The following is a 16,056-nucleotide window of genomic DNA, read 5'->3' on the forward strand; positions in this document are numbered from 1 at the left end:
ATGCCCGCGCCACGCTCCGAGGGGCGGCCCGGCGGGCCGGGGGAGCGGCGCGCGCTGCTGTCCCGCGGGGCGCGGGGCCCCGGGCGCTGGCGGCGGGCGGCGGGCGGCGCGGTGCTGCTGGTGGAGATGCTGGAGCGCGCGGCTTTCTTCGGCGTGGCCGCCAACCTCGTGCTCTACCTCAACAGCCGCAACTTCAGGTGGTCGGGCGAGCAGGCGTCCCGCGCCACGCTCGTCTTCCTCGGCGCCTCCTACCTGCTGTCCCCCGTGGGTGGCTGGCTGGCCGACGTGTACTTGGGCCGCTTCCGCGCCATCACGCTCAGCCTGCTGCTCTACCTGGCCGCCTCGGGCCTCCTGCTCGCCACCATCACCGAGGATGGACGCAGATCCTTCTGCGGGGAGATGCCCCAGGTCCCGCTGGGGCCGCCCTGCCCGCGGTCCCACTGCCAGAGCTCCTGGCCCAGCCCCTACTGCGCCACCACGCTCTACTTGGCGCTGCTGCTCCTCGCGCTGGCCGCCAGCTCCGTCAGAAGCAACCTCACCTCGTTCGGGGCCGACCAGGTGAGTGGCAGGAGGCGGCCAGCCACGGCGGCCCAGGGGGGAGTGGGGCGCTGGGGCTGAGACCCAGGCATCGGGAGGTGTTGGACCCCAGCGTGACCCCTTGCAAACCACCTTCCCTCTCTGCACCAGTTTCCTTATTTGAAAGAAGAAGGGCTGTCTGCTCACCCCAACCACCAGGACCTGTGGCAGCCACTCCCGAGCCAGGCGCGTTCCTGGCCCATGCCTGGGGCTTTTTACTTTTTGAGACAAGGTCTCATGTAGCCCCGAGTGGCCTCAGAACTGAGTACGTAGTCGTAGATGGCCTTGTGCTCATGATCCACCTCCTGAGTGCTAGGGTTACGGATGTGGGCCACCATGCCCTCCTCCGTGGTTCTTTTTTGTGTATTTGTTTTATTTTGTCACAAGGTCTCAGTCTGTAGTCCAGGCTGGCTTCAAACTTGCAGCAATCCTCCTGCCTTTGTGAGCCTTTCTTCGCTTCCTGAGACAGTGTAGCATGCAGGAAAACTTCAACAGATGTTTGCTAAGTGAATGACTACTAAGTCTGTGCTAACTCCGCCTATTTTCATAGGTGTTCTCGGCGGGATATCTGACACGAATCTATTTATTTTTAAAAACTATTTTATTTATTTGCAGAGAGAAAGAGAGAGAGAGTTTTAAAAAAATGGGCAGGCTAGGGTCTCTAGCCACTGCAAATGAACTCCAGATGCATACACAACTTGGTGCATGTGGCTTTACGTGGGCGCTGGGGAATTAAAGCCAGGCTGACAGGCTTTACAAGCAAGCGCCATTAGCCACTGAGCCATCTCCCTAGGCCCTTGACAATACACACGACACAGTATGAATGGCCACAAGCAGGGTGTAGAAGTACGTGTGGACAGCCATGTGAAAGACAAGTGTCGATGGAAGGGAAGAGGGGGATAAATGATCTTGCAGAATAACCAGCCACTGGAAAGGTGGTACTTTTCCCCAAATTGACTCTGCTCAGATGTTCTCTAATTGCATGTGCCACTGCAGCTCTTTCATGAGTTCTAGCACATGTATCTGGCACCCCACTACACCCAGCACAGTATCCAGTGTCCTTGTTAAGGGGTCCTTCCTTGTCCAAACAATATCCCCAGGAAGCGCCCACCCTTCTGTCATGAAACACTGGCCGGGAGATGCCCGGTACTAGACCTTCTCTTTCCTTAATTCTACTCTTTCATTGACACTGCCCACTCCCAGCTGCCCTGGACCCCACAGGTACACTGGCCAGTAGCAGGCAGCAAAACCACCTTAGACCACAGAAGAGGAATTGTTGATGCTGGGAGGTACCTCTTTAGTTAGGATGCTTCCCTTTATGCAATTTCCTGGTCATAATTCATGCCACGCAGATGAGGTCGGTCCACATTGGCTGGTATATGGCTCTGGGAGGTTAGTATGAGCTCCTGTATATAGACTTTCCAGTTATACCATCTGTCATGCAAATCAGGGCAGCCCTGGTTGGTCAAAATTCAGTTCTGGTCTAAGGCTCTGGTTACTAGGCTCTGGTTGTGGTTCTGTGGTGACAGGTGACAGCATTCAAGGCCAGCAGTTCAGGATTCCTACGCCAGGCTTGTGGAAATTTCCTGGCCCTATTTTCTGGTCTCCCTCTGCACCCCCAATGTCCTCAGGCCCCCAGTGCCCTCTCTTTCTTTAGTTTTGGTGACAGAATTAGTCTCCTAGAGGACAAACCACTTGAACACACGCACATGCACACACACACACACACACACTCACGCGTGCACGCACAGAGGCTCCCGTGCCTCCCCTTTTAGTGAGCACGGATTTGGCAGTTGAGACTGGGGGGTGGGGGAACGGCTCAGCAGGTAAGGATGCTTGCCACATGAACATGAAGGCTGAGTGTGGCCACACAACCTGTAACCCCAGCCTATTGGGGGCCAAGACTGGAGAATCTCTGGGGCTCACTGGTCAGCCAGACTACTCAAAAACAGTAGGTTCAGGTTCAGTTAGAGACTTTGTGTCAGAGAAGCACAGAAGAGTGGTGGAGGAGAACACCAGACCCTCTACTTTGTCATTTGTACGTGGCACATGGGGGATGTGCATCTCTATCCACATACACCAAGAAGACGAAAAAGACATGGTTGTTGAGCCCTAGGCAGGGTGGACATCACTGGATTTGAGTTCCTTAAGTGTGGCTTTTCTGAAGTGTAGGGATGGATGGGGTCCCAGAAGTGGGTGCACCAGAGCACAGAGCAGACTGCTGCAGGATTCAGGGAGTAATCAGTCATGTTGTGTGCAGAGGGCTGGCACCATCGGGAAGATGGCCATACTCAGGAGCTGCATGTTTAACACACTTGCTGATTTCAGAAAGGGCCATCCATCACTCTCGACAAAGTGTCCACCCTCTGGAAGAACTCATTTATACCCTGAATGAGCTGTCAGCTCCTCCACTTAGAGGTACAATTGTCACATTTGCTTACTTCCAATTAATAAATGGACTTTTTCCATTTTCTGCTTGAAGGTCCAGGGCAAGGATTCTCAGCAAGTTGACATGTTCCTCCTTCCTGTCACCAAGGGGACCCTTTGGAATCCCCAAGACAATGCAATTTTAAGCACATCTATCTGTATAGATCATAATTTTCACATTGAGCAAGGGGACAAAACGTTTATCTTTTTCCCAATGTAACCACAGAAAGCAAAGCATGATGAAAGCCATTTAATGGTTGCTTGGGGAGGGAAGCCATGTTCTTTGGAGTTGTAGCTACTGGTAAGTTGTCCATGCTCCAGTCAATAGCCCCCTTCCCATGCAAGCAGCCCTAGTTTAACTCAGTGGGTCACAAACACAAGTGTGCACACATACAAAGATGTGAAAGTAGGAAGAGATTACTTGGGAAGAAGGCTTTAGTGGGAGTGGGAAGGATGAGGTGATAAAAGAGGGTAATGGGGAGTGAGAAAGATCAGAATATATTATCTATGTGAATACAATAGTCAAAATTTTTAAAAATTTAAAAATGGAAGAAGGTGGCTGAGCTTGGTGCCACAGGTCTGTAATCCCAGCTACTCAGGAGGCTTAGGCAGGAGGATGGCAAATTCAAGACCTGCCTAGGCTACAGAGTGAGTTCAAAGTTAGTCTGAACAACTTAGTCTGTCTCAAAATCAAAAGTCAAAAGAAGGCTGGATGGATGGCTCAGGGGGTAAAGCGCTTGCTGTGCAACTCTGAGTACCCGAGTTCAGATTCTTACACCCCATGTAAAAAGCAGAAGTTGTGGTGGGCTTCTATAACCTCAGAGCACCTTCAGTGAGAAGGAAGGCAAAGACAGGAGAACTTTCTGGAAGCTCACAAATGGAGTAATGACTAAAGAGAGTCCTTGTCTTCAAATGGTAGAGGTTAAGGACCAACCTCTGTCATCTGTGCCCATGCCTACACTCATACACATGAACACATACATAAATAAATAATAAAATGTGGTTTTTTTGGGCTGGAGAGATGGCTTAGCGGTTAAGCGCTTGCCTGTGAAGCCTAAGGACCCTGGTTCGAGGCTCGGTTCCCCAGGTCCCACATTAGCCAGATGCACAAGGGGGCGCACGCGTCTGGAGTTCGTTTGCAGAGGCTGGAAGCCCTGGCGTGCCCATTCTCTCTCTCTCTCCCTCTATCTGTCTTTCTCTCTGTGTCTGTCGCTCTCAAACAAATAAATAAATAAATAAAATTAAAAAAAAATAAAATAAGTGTTTCAAAAATCTGAAAGCTTTCATTAAAAAAAATGTGGTTTTTTAAAAAATATTTTTTGTTCATTTATTTATTTATTTGAGAGTGACAGACACAGAGAGAAAGACAGATAGAGGGAGAGAGAGAGAATGGGCGCGCCAGGGCTTCCAGCCACTGCAAACGAACTCCAGACACGTGCGCCCCCTTGTGCATCTGGCTAATGTGGGACCTGGGGAACCGAGCCTCGAACCGGGGTCCTTAGGCTTCACAGGCAAGTGCTTAACCGCTAAGCCATCTCTCCAGCCCTAAAATGTGTTTTTAATAAGAAGGCTGGAACAATAGCTCAGTGCATAAAGTGTTTGTCCTATAAACATGAGAACCTGAGTTCAATCCCCAGAACCCATGTAAAAAATCCAGACATAGTAGCTTATGCCTCTAATTCCAGCATTGGGGAGGCAGAGATGGGAGAATCCCTGGGACTCACTAGACAGTCAGTTTAGCCTAATTGATGAGTTCCAAGCCTATGGGAGATCCTGTCTCAGAGGAGTGGATGGCATTCCTGAGGATGACATCAGAAGTTATTCCTGGCTTTTAGGCCTGTGCTCCACTTGTGTGTGCGTGAACACACAAGAGTATGGGAGAGAGAGAAGAGGGCTCCGTGATAGAGCACCTGTGGAACAGACTTGAAGCCCTAGATTCAATCTCCAGTCCAGAGAGAGAACGGGAAGGAGGTGCATTTAAGAAAGCAGAAATTGTTTATCTCAAGAAATGGCCCTCATTTTTATTGCTTTGCAGATGCTCAGGACTTGCTCGTGACCAGTTGAGTCCTAGAATCTGGGACCAGAGTTTAGGGAAGGGTATACAGCCAATGTAGCTTGCTAGGGCCAGCCAACCAGAAACCACCCTGGGGCTTGACTGCTGCAGATTGATCCAAATACTGGCGAAAAGATTTGTAACCCGTTGGCCCATGCTGAAAGGCTTGATTTTGTGTGTGTGTGTGCGTGCTTGCATGCATGGTGTGTATGCATGTGCATACACTGCAGAAGCCAGAAGGCAAACTCTTGGCTTGGAAGCTTAGACTGGCCAGTGAGCTCCAGGGATCTGCCTATCCCTGGCTCCCCAGCACTGGGATTACAGGAGGGCAGTGCTATGCCCAGCATTTTATGGGATCCTGAGGACCTAACTCTAGTCCTTGTGTTCCTGAGACAAGCACTTTACCCACTGAGCCATCTCTCCAGCCTTGAATTTTCTTTTTTCACCAGATCAAAACCTGCCACCAAGGCTGTGTGTAGAATCTGTTTATATATCTATATGTATATATATAGATATAGATATAGATATAGATATAGATATAGATATATAGATATAGATATAGATATATAGATGTGTGTGTGTGTGTGTAATTTATTTATTTATTTTAGAAAGAGAAAGTGGGGAGAGAGAGAATGAGTGTGCCAGGGCCTCCAGCCACTGCAAACGAACCCCAGATGCATGTGTCCTCTTGTGCATCTGGCTTATGTGGGTCCTGGAAATTCGAACTGGAATCCTTTGGCTTTGCAGGCAAATACCTTAACCACTAAGCAATCTCTCCAACCCCTAGAATCACTTTCTTAGATTCATGAATTTTGTTTCATTGGGCATTATTGCAGTCAGGTTCACATTGCTGGTAGAAATCACCCAACCAAGAACAGCTTGTGGGGAAAAGATATTTATTTTGGCTTACAGACTCAAGGGGAAGTTCTACGATGGCAGGGGAAAATGATGGCATGAGCAGAGGATGGACATCACTCCCTGGCCAACATCAGGTGGACAACAGAAACGGGAGAGTGTGCCAAACACTAGCAAAGGGGAGGTGACTATAACACCCATAAACCCACCCTCAACAATACACTGCCTCCAGGAGGCATTAATTCCCAAATCTCCATCAGCTGGGAACCTAGCATTCAGAACACTTAAGTTTGTGGGGGATACCTGAATCAAACCACCACAGGCATAGAACAGAAGAGGCAAGTTGAGGGAAGAGATGGGTTGTGGTGTAATGCTCTGCCTCTCCAAGCTGCAGAGGAAGTCCTCCACCAGACATCTAACTGTTCTTCAAGTAACCTGTATGCATCGTATTAATAGTGTGGAACAGAACTGAGACCTTTATGAGCTTTTGGATGATTATAAAAGCAAGGCATACTGTGGGTTGCTCTGTCATAGAAAAGGTATAAATCAACCAGAAATGACCAGCATGGCCTCTGAGACATCTGTTGTGTGCCTACTTGGTGGCAATAAAAAAGCAATATGTGTCACGGGCATGTGAAAACAGCTGTGCCAAAATGTTCTGATCATTAACAGTGACTCCCTAGAGAAAGGTTATTTGCTGTTCATTCCACAGATCTGTATTGAGTGTCTCTTTAGTGAGCAGAGATTAGGAAAGCGCCCACACACTGACCCCAGAAGCATCCCTCTAGAAAGCATGTATGCAGGTACAGAGGGTGCTGCCTGGATGTCGCGGGCCCTCCCCAGCTCTCACCCGTGTCTGGTTGGCAGGTGATGGATCTTGGGCGTGACGCCACTCGCCGCTTCTTCAACTGGCTCTATTGGAGCATCAACCTGGGTGCTGTGCTGTCGCTGCTCATAGTGGCCTTCATCCAGCAGAACGTCAGCTTCCTGTGGGGCTACAGCATAACCGTGGGCTTCGTAGGCCTGGCCTTCTTCACCTTCCTCTTTGCTGCCCCCGTCTTCATCACCAAGCCCCCCACGGGCAGCCAAGTGTCATCTATGCTGAAACTTGCACTCCAGAAGTGCTGTCCCTGGCTATGGCGACAACATTCTGCCAGGTAAGGCGGGGGGTAAAGGAAGCAGGGTCCAACTTGCAGACTTTTTGGTAATGAGGGCCAGCCCTCCAGCGGGCCAGAGCTTCTAGGACTAAAGGTAGACCTTCCTTCGAAGGTCAAGGTGATGGGTGCTGTTACTAGTAGTGGTGTTATTGGTGACTCTGTTACTACAGAAATCGCGAGGGTAGTGATGAATTTGATAGCCATAGTGGTGATACAGGTAGGCACAATTATATTGGTATCTATAGGGAAGATAAAATGCCGATCATGAGGACATTCTGGGAGGTGGTGACATGACAGTACCTGTGAAGGTCTTAGGGACATAATATGAGTAATCATCTTGGGAGATGACCACCCTGGCATTGTCTCTTTTGGAATCTCAAAGGCTGACACAAAGCTTTTAGACAAGAAGGAGATCAGGAAAAAAAAACAAAGAGAGAAACCATAGTCGATCTAGTTATTCTTTTGTTCTGATCTTTTTTTTTTTTTTTCAAGGTAGGGTCTCACTGTAGCCCAGGCTGACCTGGAATTCACTATGTAGTCTCAGGGTGGCCTTACATGTTGGTTGGTCCTTGTCTTCAGCCTTGTTTGGGTCAAGGTCTCTTGAGCTCCACTGCATATTCCAGGCCAGCTGGTCTGTGAGCTTCCAGGGATTCTGTCTCCACCTCCCTTCTCACTGTAGGAGTGCTGGGATTCCAGATGTGCTTTACTGCATCTGGCTTTATGTGGGTTCTGGGGATCCGAACTCAGGTCCTCATGCTTGCACAGAGTGTGTTTTACTCACTGAACCATCTCCCTAGCCCCTCACCTAATTATTCTAAAATGAATAACTCTGTAACTACTGAGTATGAAAGAGCCAAAGACACCAGCCAACCTGGCTCCCTCCCCCAAAAAAGGAAAAGTTCCAAATGGCTTTGCAAATGCTTGGTGGCTTCTTTTTATCCAGCCTTAGTTGACTACTTGTGCCAAGCAAATCTGCCTCCTGTCCCTGGAGCCAGTCACAGCTGGGATCTGAGCTGAAAAGATGAGGTGGACACTTCCCCCTTCTCTGTTGATGGAGGTCTGTCAATATAGTTGTCAGGTGCAAGGTGTCTGGTTGTTTTAATTTTCTTTTGCCACTTAGTGAACCACATCACGACTTACTAAAACACCAGTATTTTTAATCTGTTCTCAAATTCTGTGGGGGACTGGGCTCAGCAGAGTAGGTCTCCTGTTGTTCCTGATGTCACAAAGCTGTGGTCAACTGAGGGCATGAGAGGGATAGAACATTCTCACTTATGTGGCTAGCAGATGATCGTGGGCTGAGAGCTCAGTTGGAACTGGGGACAAGAGCTTTGGTTCCCCTTCCTGTGGCCTTGTCTAGGGCTTGAACTTCTCAGGGATGGTGTCTAGGTTATGAGAAGAGGGAACTTTATGAGAAAGAATGTTCGTAGCTGGGGATACGACCCTGTAGTTAAAAGCACAAGCCTGGCGACGAGACTTTGGAATCCGAAAATCCAAGTAAAGCCTAACTAAGTGGTGCACGTGTCTGTGGCAGTGGGAGGCATAGTCAGCAGAATCCCACAGCTCGTGGACTAGTCAGTCTGGCATTCATCATGGCAAACAACAAGAGGAAGCCTGTCTTAAACAAGAGAAAGGCATGACTATCCCCCTGAGGTTATCCTCTGATCTTTACTCCCTCACTGTGGCACACGCATACCCATACATACACACAACTCCCAAAAATGTTCTAGCGGGTAGGAAGTGTAAATTATGGGTTTTTTATGTTTGTGTTGGTGTGTCGGTGTTGTGCATGTGCGTCTCAGAGGGCAACCTTGGTTGTTCCTTAGGAATCATCTACCTTTTTTGAAAGAGGGTCTCTCACGAGCCTGGAACTTGCCAAGTAGACTAGACTGGCTAGCCAGTGAGCCCCACGGTTCTGCCTGTCTCCATCACCCCAGCTCATGCCACCATGCCTGGCTTGTTTTTTTTACAAGGGTTCTGGGGCTCAGACTTAGGTCCTCATGTTTGCAAGGCATGTACTTTATTGAGCCATCTTGCCAAAACTCTATGGGCCTTCTTTTTTAAAATATATTTTATTTATTTATTTACTTACTTATTTGAGAGAGACAGAATGGGCACTCCTCCAGCCACTGCAAATGAACTCCAGATGCATACTCCAACTTGTGCATCAGGCTTACATGGGTCCTGGAGAGTTGAACTGGGATCCTTTGGTTTTGCAGGCAAACGCCTTAACCACTAAGCTACCTCTCCAACCCCTTATGGGCCTTCTTAAGGTCCTTAAGAGACTTGATCATAAAGAGACCATATCTGCCTATTGGTTAAGGTGTTGCAAAGCCAGCCTTGGTCTGGCAGGAGAAACAAACCCTACCACTTTTGTGGAGGAATGACATCACATCTGGAGGGGAAGAGTTGGTGGTGTTGGCTGTCTCTGGAAATAAGCACAGTGATATTTTGGAGTCTCCAAAGGTGGTGATGAGCTCTTGGGAAAAACAGGACCCAGGTTCAATTCCCTAGGGCCCATATAAGCCAGATGCACAAGGTGGTTCATGTGTCTGGAGTTCATTTGCAGCAGCTGGAGGCCCCTGTCGCACCCATCCTCCCTCTCTCTGTAAATAAGTAAAAAATATAAAAAATAAAATAACTTATTTTTTTTTAAAAAGAAAGGATCAGAAATCCTCAGGACAAAGGCTGTAGTGGTGGTGGGTAAATCCACCCTCCGAGGGATGGTCCTCCCCTTCTGCCTCACTCCTCCCCCCTCCTTGTCACTGAGTCCATTAAGGAAGGACTTGTGGTCAGCAGTAGTGGAACTTTGGGGTATCAAATCCATGGCAGCTTCTGAGTCAGACTTGAACCGGGAGTTCCCTTATTTCCATGGCAAAGTGATGTCACCAGCCTCCCCCACAAAAAAATCCCTGACCGCTGCCTGTCTTGGTCTCTGGTCTTACTTCCTTCCATATGCAAAGGCCATGGCTCATGAGCAGCATGGGTCTGATGGCCACCTTTGCTACAACAGAGAGGATGGTGGCCGTGTTGACAGTGACTGTGCTGGCAACAGTGGCAAACAAGTGATGCTGATGGAAGTGAAACCTCCACAGAAAGGACGGCTGGGGTGACGGTGATCACCTTACTAGTGGAGATGACAGTAAGGGTGATGGCCTGGGTGACACGAACAGTCGAGAAGAGGGGAGAGGGTTTAGCTGGAATAAGGAGACGATCTGTGGAGGAAGGTGGTTGGGAAGAATGGGAAAGGTGAAAACAGTGGCCATGGTGATGGGGAAGGAAGTGACTCTTCTTTTATTTGCTGCCCCGTGGCTTCACAGGGACTCTGAAAGTGTCCACCTGCTGCCTGGCCAGAGGTCTCCCCAGCCTAGCCTTTCCCCCCAAGAAGATATGGCCAACTTCCAGGTGCTGGTGAAGATCCTGCCGGTGATGGTGACCCTGGTGCCCTACTGGATGGTGTACTTCCAGGTGGGTACTGCTGCCTTCTGCGCCAGGGCCTCGCTCAGCGCTCACTGCAGACGTTCACGGCAGGCCGAGGAAGGCCAGTGTGCAGTGAGTGGCTGCTTTGTGTGCCAGCCTGGGTAAGCCTGGCCCGATGCCATCCCAATGATGACTTAGAACAGAGGGTCTCCTAGGCCCATAGAGGCCCAGAGGGGTGTCTGCTAACAAAGGCCCCCAGGAGATGAGGGGCAGGCTCCCACACTGAGTCACTGCAATAGTGCTCCCCATCCCGGCCCCTACCTGCAAAGCCTGGAAAAGCACAGACTCCCAGGTCCTTCCTGATAACAGCAGTCTTGCAGAGTATATGGTTTAGCAAGATCCCAGATGATCTGTTACTCAGGCCTAATAGATACTGCCTCCTATCCACCATGCCACATCCCACAGGGAGGTGACCAGGTGTGTACATTCATGTGTGTGCATGGATGCATGTGAATATGCATGTTCACAGGTATCTGTGTGCAGTTGCATGCATGAATCTGTGTACGTGTGCGCACAGGTGTTCTGTGTGTGCAATGTGTATGTTTGTGTGTGAAGCCAGAGCAGCATCCTAACCCCAAGCCCAACCTTAACCCCAGACCACAAGGACATGGCCTCCCACACCCTCTTCATCGGAACTGGTTTGCAGCAGCATAAGACAGGGTCAAGCGGGGCCAGTCCTGTATGAGACAGAGCCACGAGGAGGGTGTCCATACAAGCTGTCAGGATATTAGCATCCTTCCATACCAGTTGGCAAGTGGTTATTGCCCTGAGTGACCCCAGAAGCCTGCCCTGCATTCCTGTGGTGGTCTCCTGGGACCCCTGCACTGCATAGTAACTAAACCAGCAATGTCTCGCATGGTGGAATGCAGGAAGGGGGGCTGGGCGCAGCCACGCTGGCAGGTCAGTGCCTCTGCGCTGGCTGTGTTAACCTGCGGGACTCATCTTGGCTTCAGTGTCAGATGACAACTCACTGTGGAGACAGCGTGTCATTATCTTTCCCATTTCAACAAACACTTACTGCCACTCTGTGCAGGGGCCCTGGAGACACACATCAGAGTCGAGTCTGAGCAGCTGTATCCAGGCTCTAGTAGACTGCACACTGCTCTCAGCCAGAAGAACAGGGCTGAGAAGTCCCCCTCCCTCAACTCCCCCCAAGGCACAGGGACTTGCCTTCTCCTGACTTGGGGAGGGAGCCAGCTGCCAAGCTGCCTGGGGCTGCTGCTGAGGAATGCCTGCCTGAGAGCCTGGGAGGCCAGAGGCCCAGAGGCCAGTTCTACCCCAGCCTTCCATCATCTCTCACCTCTGCCCCACCTTTCTGTAGATGCAGTCCACCTATGTCCTGCAAGGTCTTCACCTCCACATCCCCAACATTTTCAGGGCTAGCCCTATCAACAGCTCCGGGGTCCTGAGAGCAGAGAACAACTACAGGGTAAGACGTGGAGTGTGTGGTCAGCTCCGGACTCAGGCCACGCTGGGGGCTTCCTGTGGGATGAGGAGAAACTGCAGCCACCCTCTTACTTCCTGTAGTGACTGGGGCCCTCAGGATACTGGGAAATCACCTGTTGGGCAAACTTGTGCCACAGCCCAGGATGCTCATCTGCTCATTATAGCTCAGGCCACGTGTTGCTGCTGCTCTGCTGCTCCCCCCGCCCCCGCCCACTGCTGTCGCTTGAATACCCAGCTTTAGATCTGCCTTCTACCAGCACTTTCTAAGCCAGTCCCTTTGCATTGCTGACACATAAAATAAAAGATGGTCAAAGCTAGCAGATACAAGACACATCAGCCACTATACTACCTTTCTTTGTCCATCGCAGACATAATAATCACAGCATGTTTCCACACTGAGTGCTTTAAGCAGACACTGTCAGGCGATGCACATCAGAAAGCAGGAGGAACCTCTTTGCCCTCATCTTACCCTATCCTCTAGTTTCATGGATGAGGACTGTGAGCTCCAGAGGGGAGGAGGCCGGTCCTGTGTCACTCTGGGACATTCTCCAGCCCAGAGCTCTTTCTGCTCTGCCAACCTGCCTCTGCTGGCCCCCTCCTGCCCAGATTCCAGAAGCCTGGCTCCTGCTGGCCAATGTCGTGGTGGTGTTAATTCTGGTCCCTATCAAGGACCATGTGATTGACCCTTTACTGCTGCGGTGCAAGTTGCTGCCCTCTGCTCTGCAGAAGATGGCTCTGGGCATGTTCTTTGGGTTTACCTCCGTCATTGTGGCAGGTGAGTGGAGGGACTTCTGAGCTTTAAAGCTCGGGCACATGGTCTAAAGGGAGTGTGGGGACGAATCAGGAGAGGATGGTTACAAAGAACCTATTAACAAGTTTGGATCTCATGTCAGTAGCTTGGAAGTGGTCACGGTGGTGCATGCTTGTAACCCCAAGAGAATCAGGAATTCAAAGCTAGCCTCAGCTGCATAGCTAGTTTAGGACCAACTTGGACGACATGAAACCTTGTCACAAAACAAAAAAGTAAGAGTGGAAGAAATTAAAACTCAAGGAATGCTGTAGTGTTGAACATGTGAAAACCAAGCAATTCTTTCCCCGCTGTGTCCTTCATTTTGTCCTTCTTCATCCTGGGAATTATATTGCTTCTTCTCAAATAGGACATGGCTTTTCAAAAAGGTTGAATGAGTTGCCCAAGGTCACTCAGCTAGCCAATGGTAGGGTCAGGATTGGAACCCTAGTTTCCTAACTCGTGGTTCAGGGTTCATTCACTAGAGTAGAGCTATCTGCCAAGCAAGGAAGGGAAGAAGATAAGGCAAACTTGAAAGCAGGCTAGAAATGCTACTGTTATACCTGACCTTGTCCCAGAGAAGTCACATGGTCTCATGGAAAGCAGCACAACTTTAAAACCAGACTTGGGCTCAGATACATCCCTGGACACTCACCACCTGTGTGATTCTGGGCTGATTACTCAATCTAAGTTTCACTTTCTTCAACTGTAAGAATGTCACGGAAGGGCAGGAGAGATGGCTCAGTGGATAAAGTGCTTGCTGCTTAAGTATGAGGACAGGAGTTCAGATCTCCAGTTCTCTCGTAAATGCTGGGAGGGTGTGGTTGCCCACCTATAATCCCAGCACTCAGGAGACTGAATCCCTAGCCAAATGGGTGAGCTCTGGGTTCAAGTGAGAGGCTCTGCCCCAGTCAAATAAAGTGGAAAGTGATTGAGAAAAACACCCAGTGTTGACCTCTGGCCTCCACATGCACATGTATGCACAAACACCTGAACACATACATATACATGCAACACACACACACACACACGATGTCATAACAGAATGTAGCCCTTCCCGGCTCACACTAAGCACAAAACCTAGCTGAGAAGATGGGCGTGGTGGCTCACAACTTTAATCCCAGCAATTGGGAGGCTGAGACTGGAGGATTGCGAGTTCCAGGCCAGCCTGGGCCCAGAGTGAGTTCCAGGTCAGACTGGAACTCTGCCTCAAAGAAACTAAACTGAACGAAGGACAACCTGACTGAGCCCTGCCAAGGGACTGGAACTCAGGCTCTGCCACTGGCACAGCTGCCTGGGGTGGTCCAGCTGTGCCCTTTCTCCCCACTTCTCCCCCGCCCAGGAGTCCTGGAGAAGGAGCGCTTGCAGTACATCGCTGCCAACAAGACAGTGTCTCAGCAGATCGGACAGGACTTGTATTATGCAGCACCGCTGCCCATCTGGTGGCAGATCCCCCAGTACCTGCTCATTGGGATCAGTGAGATTTTTGCCAGCATCCCAGGTACCTTGATCCTCTCTCTCCTGCCTCTTGCACCAGCGGGCTCTGGCTGTGGGTCAGGAACACCAAAAGCGCAGTACCCAGGGCTTCTAGATGGAAGGAGGCCATGCTTCTGAGAGGAGTCTGCACCCACCCACTGGGGCTTTGGGGACATATTATCACTGGGTCTGGACTGGAGCCAGCCACTGCAACAAGCCCTGGAGATTTATAGGTAAAAAGTTGCCTCCCAGCCCTGCTTCCCACGTGCCCCCTGCGCCATGGTCCCTGCCCCGTGTCTGACAGTGGCTGTTCTCGCCATGTGTTCCCTCTTCAATTCTGAGTATGAGTAAGAAGGGCCCTGAGTAGAAGGGTTTCTCCCTTCTTGCACGCAGCACTGTGTCCTGTAAAACATGTCTGTCTCCCTCCTCAGACCTGGGATGGGAGCTAGAGCTTCAAGCCTAGAGCAAGCTCTTCAGCTGGGGTGTGGTGGGGATTTTGTCTTTATGATAAAACGAAGTCTGTGAGCTCACTCTGTGCGGTGGGGCACAGTCATGTAAACAAGATGCCCCCAGCCAGTGGTGTGCTCAGAGCTGGCCTTGGGCAAGATGGGGAGGGACCAGAGAGCTGGACCTCGGGGAGGCTGAAGTCAGCAGATGCAGGAAGACCCTCAGAGGAAATAACACATGCTGGGAGGTGTGCAGCCAATGGACTGGAGAGGAGCAGGGTGGGGAGAAGGTCACACAGAGCCTACTGGGCTAAGCCTGGATGGTGACAGTGACCCTCCACTGGGCAGGAAAAGGAGCCATTAGAGAAGTGATTTTTATTGTTGTTGTTGTTTTCTGACATGTGAGTGCATACACGTTCACATGTGTGTGTAGGCACAAGTACACATGGAGGCCATAGGACATTTCAGGAGTTGTTCTTCATGCTCTGTCCGCCTCTTTTTGAGACAGGGTCTCTCACTGAACCCAGAGCTCACCCATCTAACTGGACTAGCAGAACTCAGAGATCCTGTCTCTGCTTCTCTAGTACTGGAATTGCAGGTGTGGGTGGACACATGTTTTTTATGTGGGTCATGGGGATCTGAACTCAGTCCTCATGTTTGTGTGACAAGCACTTTAGCCACGGACCCATCTCTGTGGTTTTCCCATTAGAGAAGTTTTATAGACCCATCTGGCCATGTGTGGATGACAGCATCGGGGCCCTGGCACAAAGTGACCAGGACTGGGGCTTGGCCAGGGATGGAGAGAACAGGGAGAAAGGAATACATACATTCAGAAGTGATCTCAGACACTGAATGGAAGCCATCTGGTGATGACGAGGAAGGTGGACAGAGTGGGTGGGGGAGGAAGGCTAAGATACTGCTAGCTTGGTATAACCCCTCAATGAGATGCCCAGGAGGAAGGACAGCATTTGGGAGCTCTGGGGCAGGATGAACAGGGCAGATGTCACAGGTGGTTAGGCACTGTCAGTCATGACAGTACATTCAGGGCTGTGAGGATGGAGGCTCGGAGACTCTAGCCCCTGGGGTGGGGGACAACTGGAGCCCAGTCTCTGTTTCCCTCTGCAGACCCTCTCTTCTCCCTCCTGCAGGTCTGGAGTTCGCCTACTCAGAAGCCCCACGCTCCATGCAGGGCGCCATCATGGGCATCTTCTTCTGCCTGTCAGGAGTGGGCTCACTGTTGGGCTCCGGCCTGGTGGCCCTACTGTCCTTGCCAGGGGGCTGGATGTACTGTCCCGAGGACTCTGGTACATACAGAGGCTGCCCCAGGAGAGGACGGGCATGGAGGGAGGATTG

General features: G+C 50.6%; 1 protein-coding gene across 1 annotated transcript in view; it reads left to right on the forward strand.

Annotated features, from left to right (window-relative positions):
- Slc15a3 (solute carrier family 15 member 3) overlaps positions 1-16,056 on the forward strand; it is a 16,644-nt gene continuing 588 nt past the window's right edge. The window contains exons 1-7 of the mRNA XM_004667565.2: positions 1-558; positions 6,779-7,068; positions 10,389-10,536; positions 11,870-11,977; positions 12,601-12,769; positions 14,124-14,282; positions 15,852-16,007. Of these exons, the coding sequence (XP_004667622.2) occupies positions 1-558; positions 6,779-7,068; positions 10,389-10,536; positions 11,870-11,977; positions 12,601-12,769; positions 14,124-14,282; positions 15,852-16,007 (1,588 nt within the window). The remainder of the gene's footprint in view (positions 559-6,778; positions 7,069-10,388; positions 10,537-11,869; positions 11,978-12,600; positions 12,770-14,123; positions 14,283-15,851; positions 16,008-16,056) is intronic.

Source organism: Jaculus jaculus, chromosome 1, assembly GCF_020740685.1.
Source record: "Jaculus jaculus isolate mJacJac1 chromosome 1, mJacJac1.mat.Y.cur, whole genome shotgun sequence".
Lineage (NCBI taxonomy): Eukaryota > Metazoa > Chordata > Mammalia > Rodentia > Dipodidae > Jaculus > Jaculus jaculus.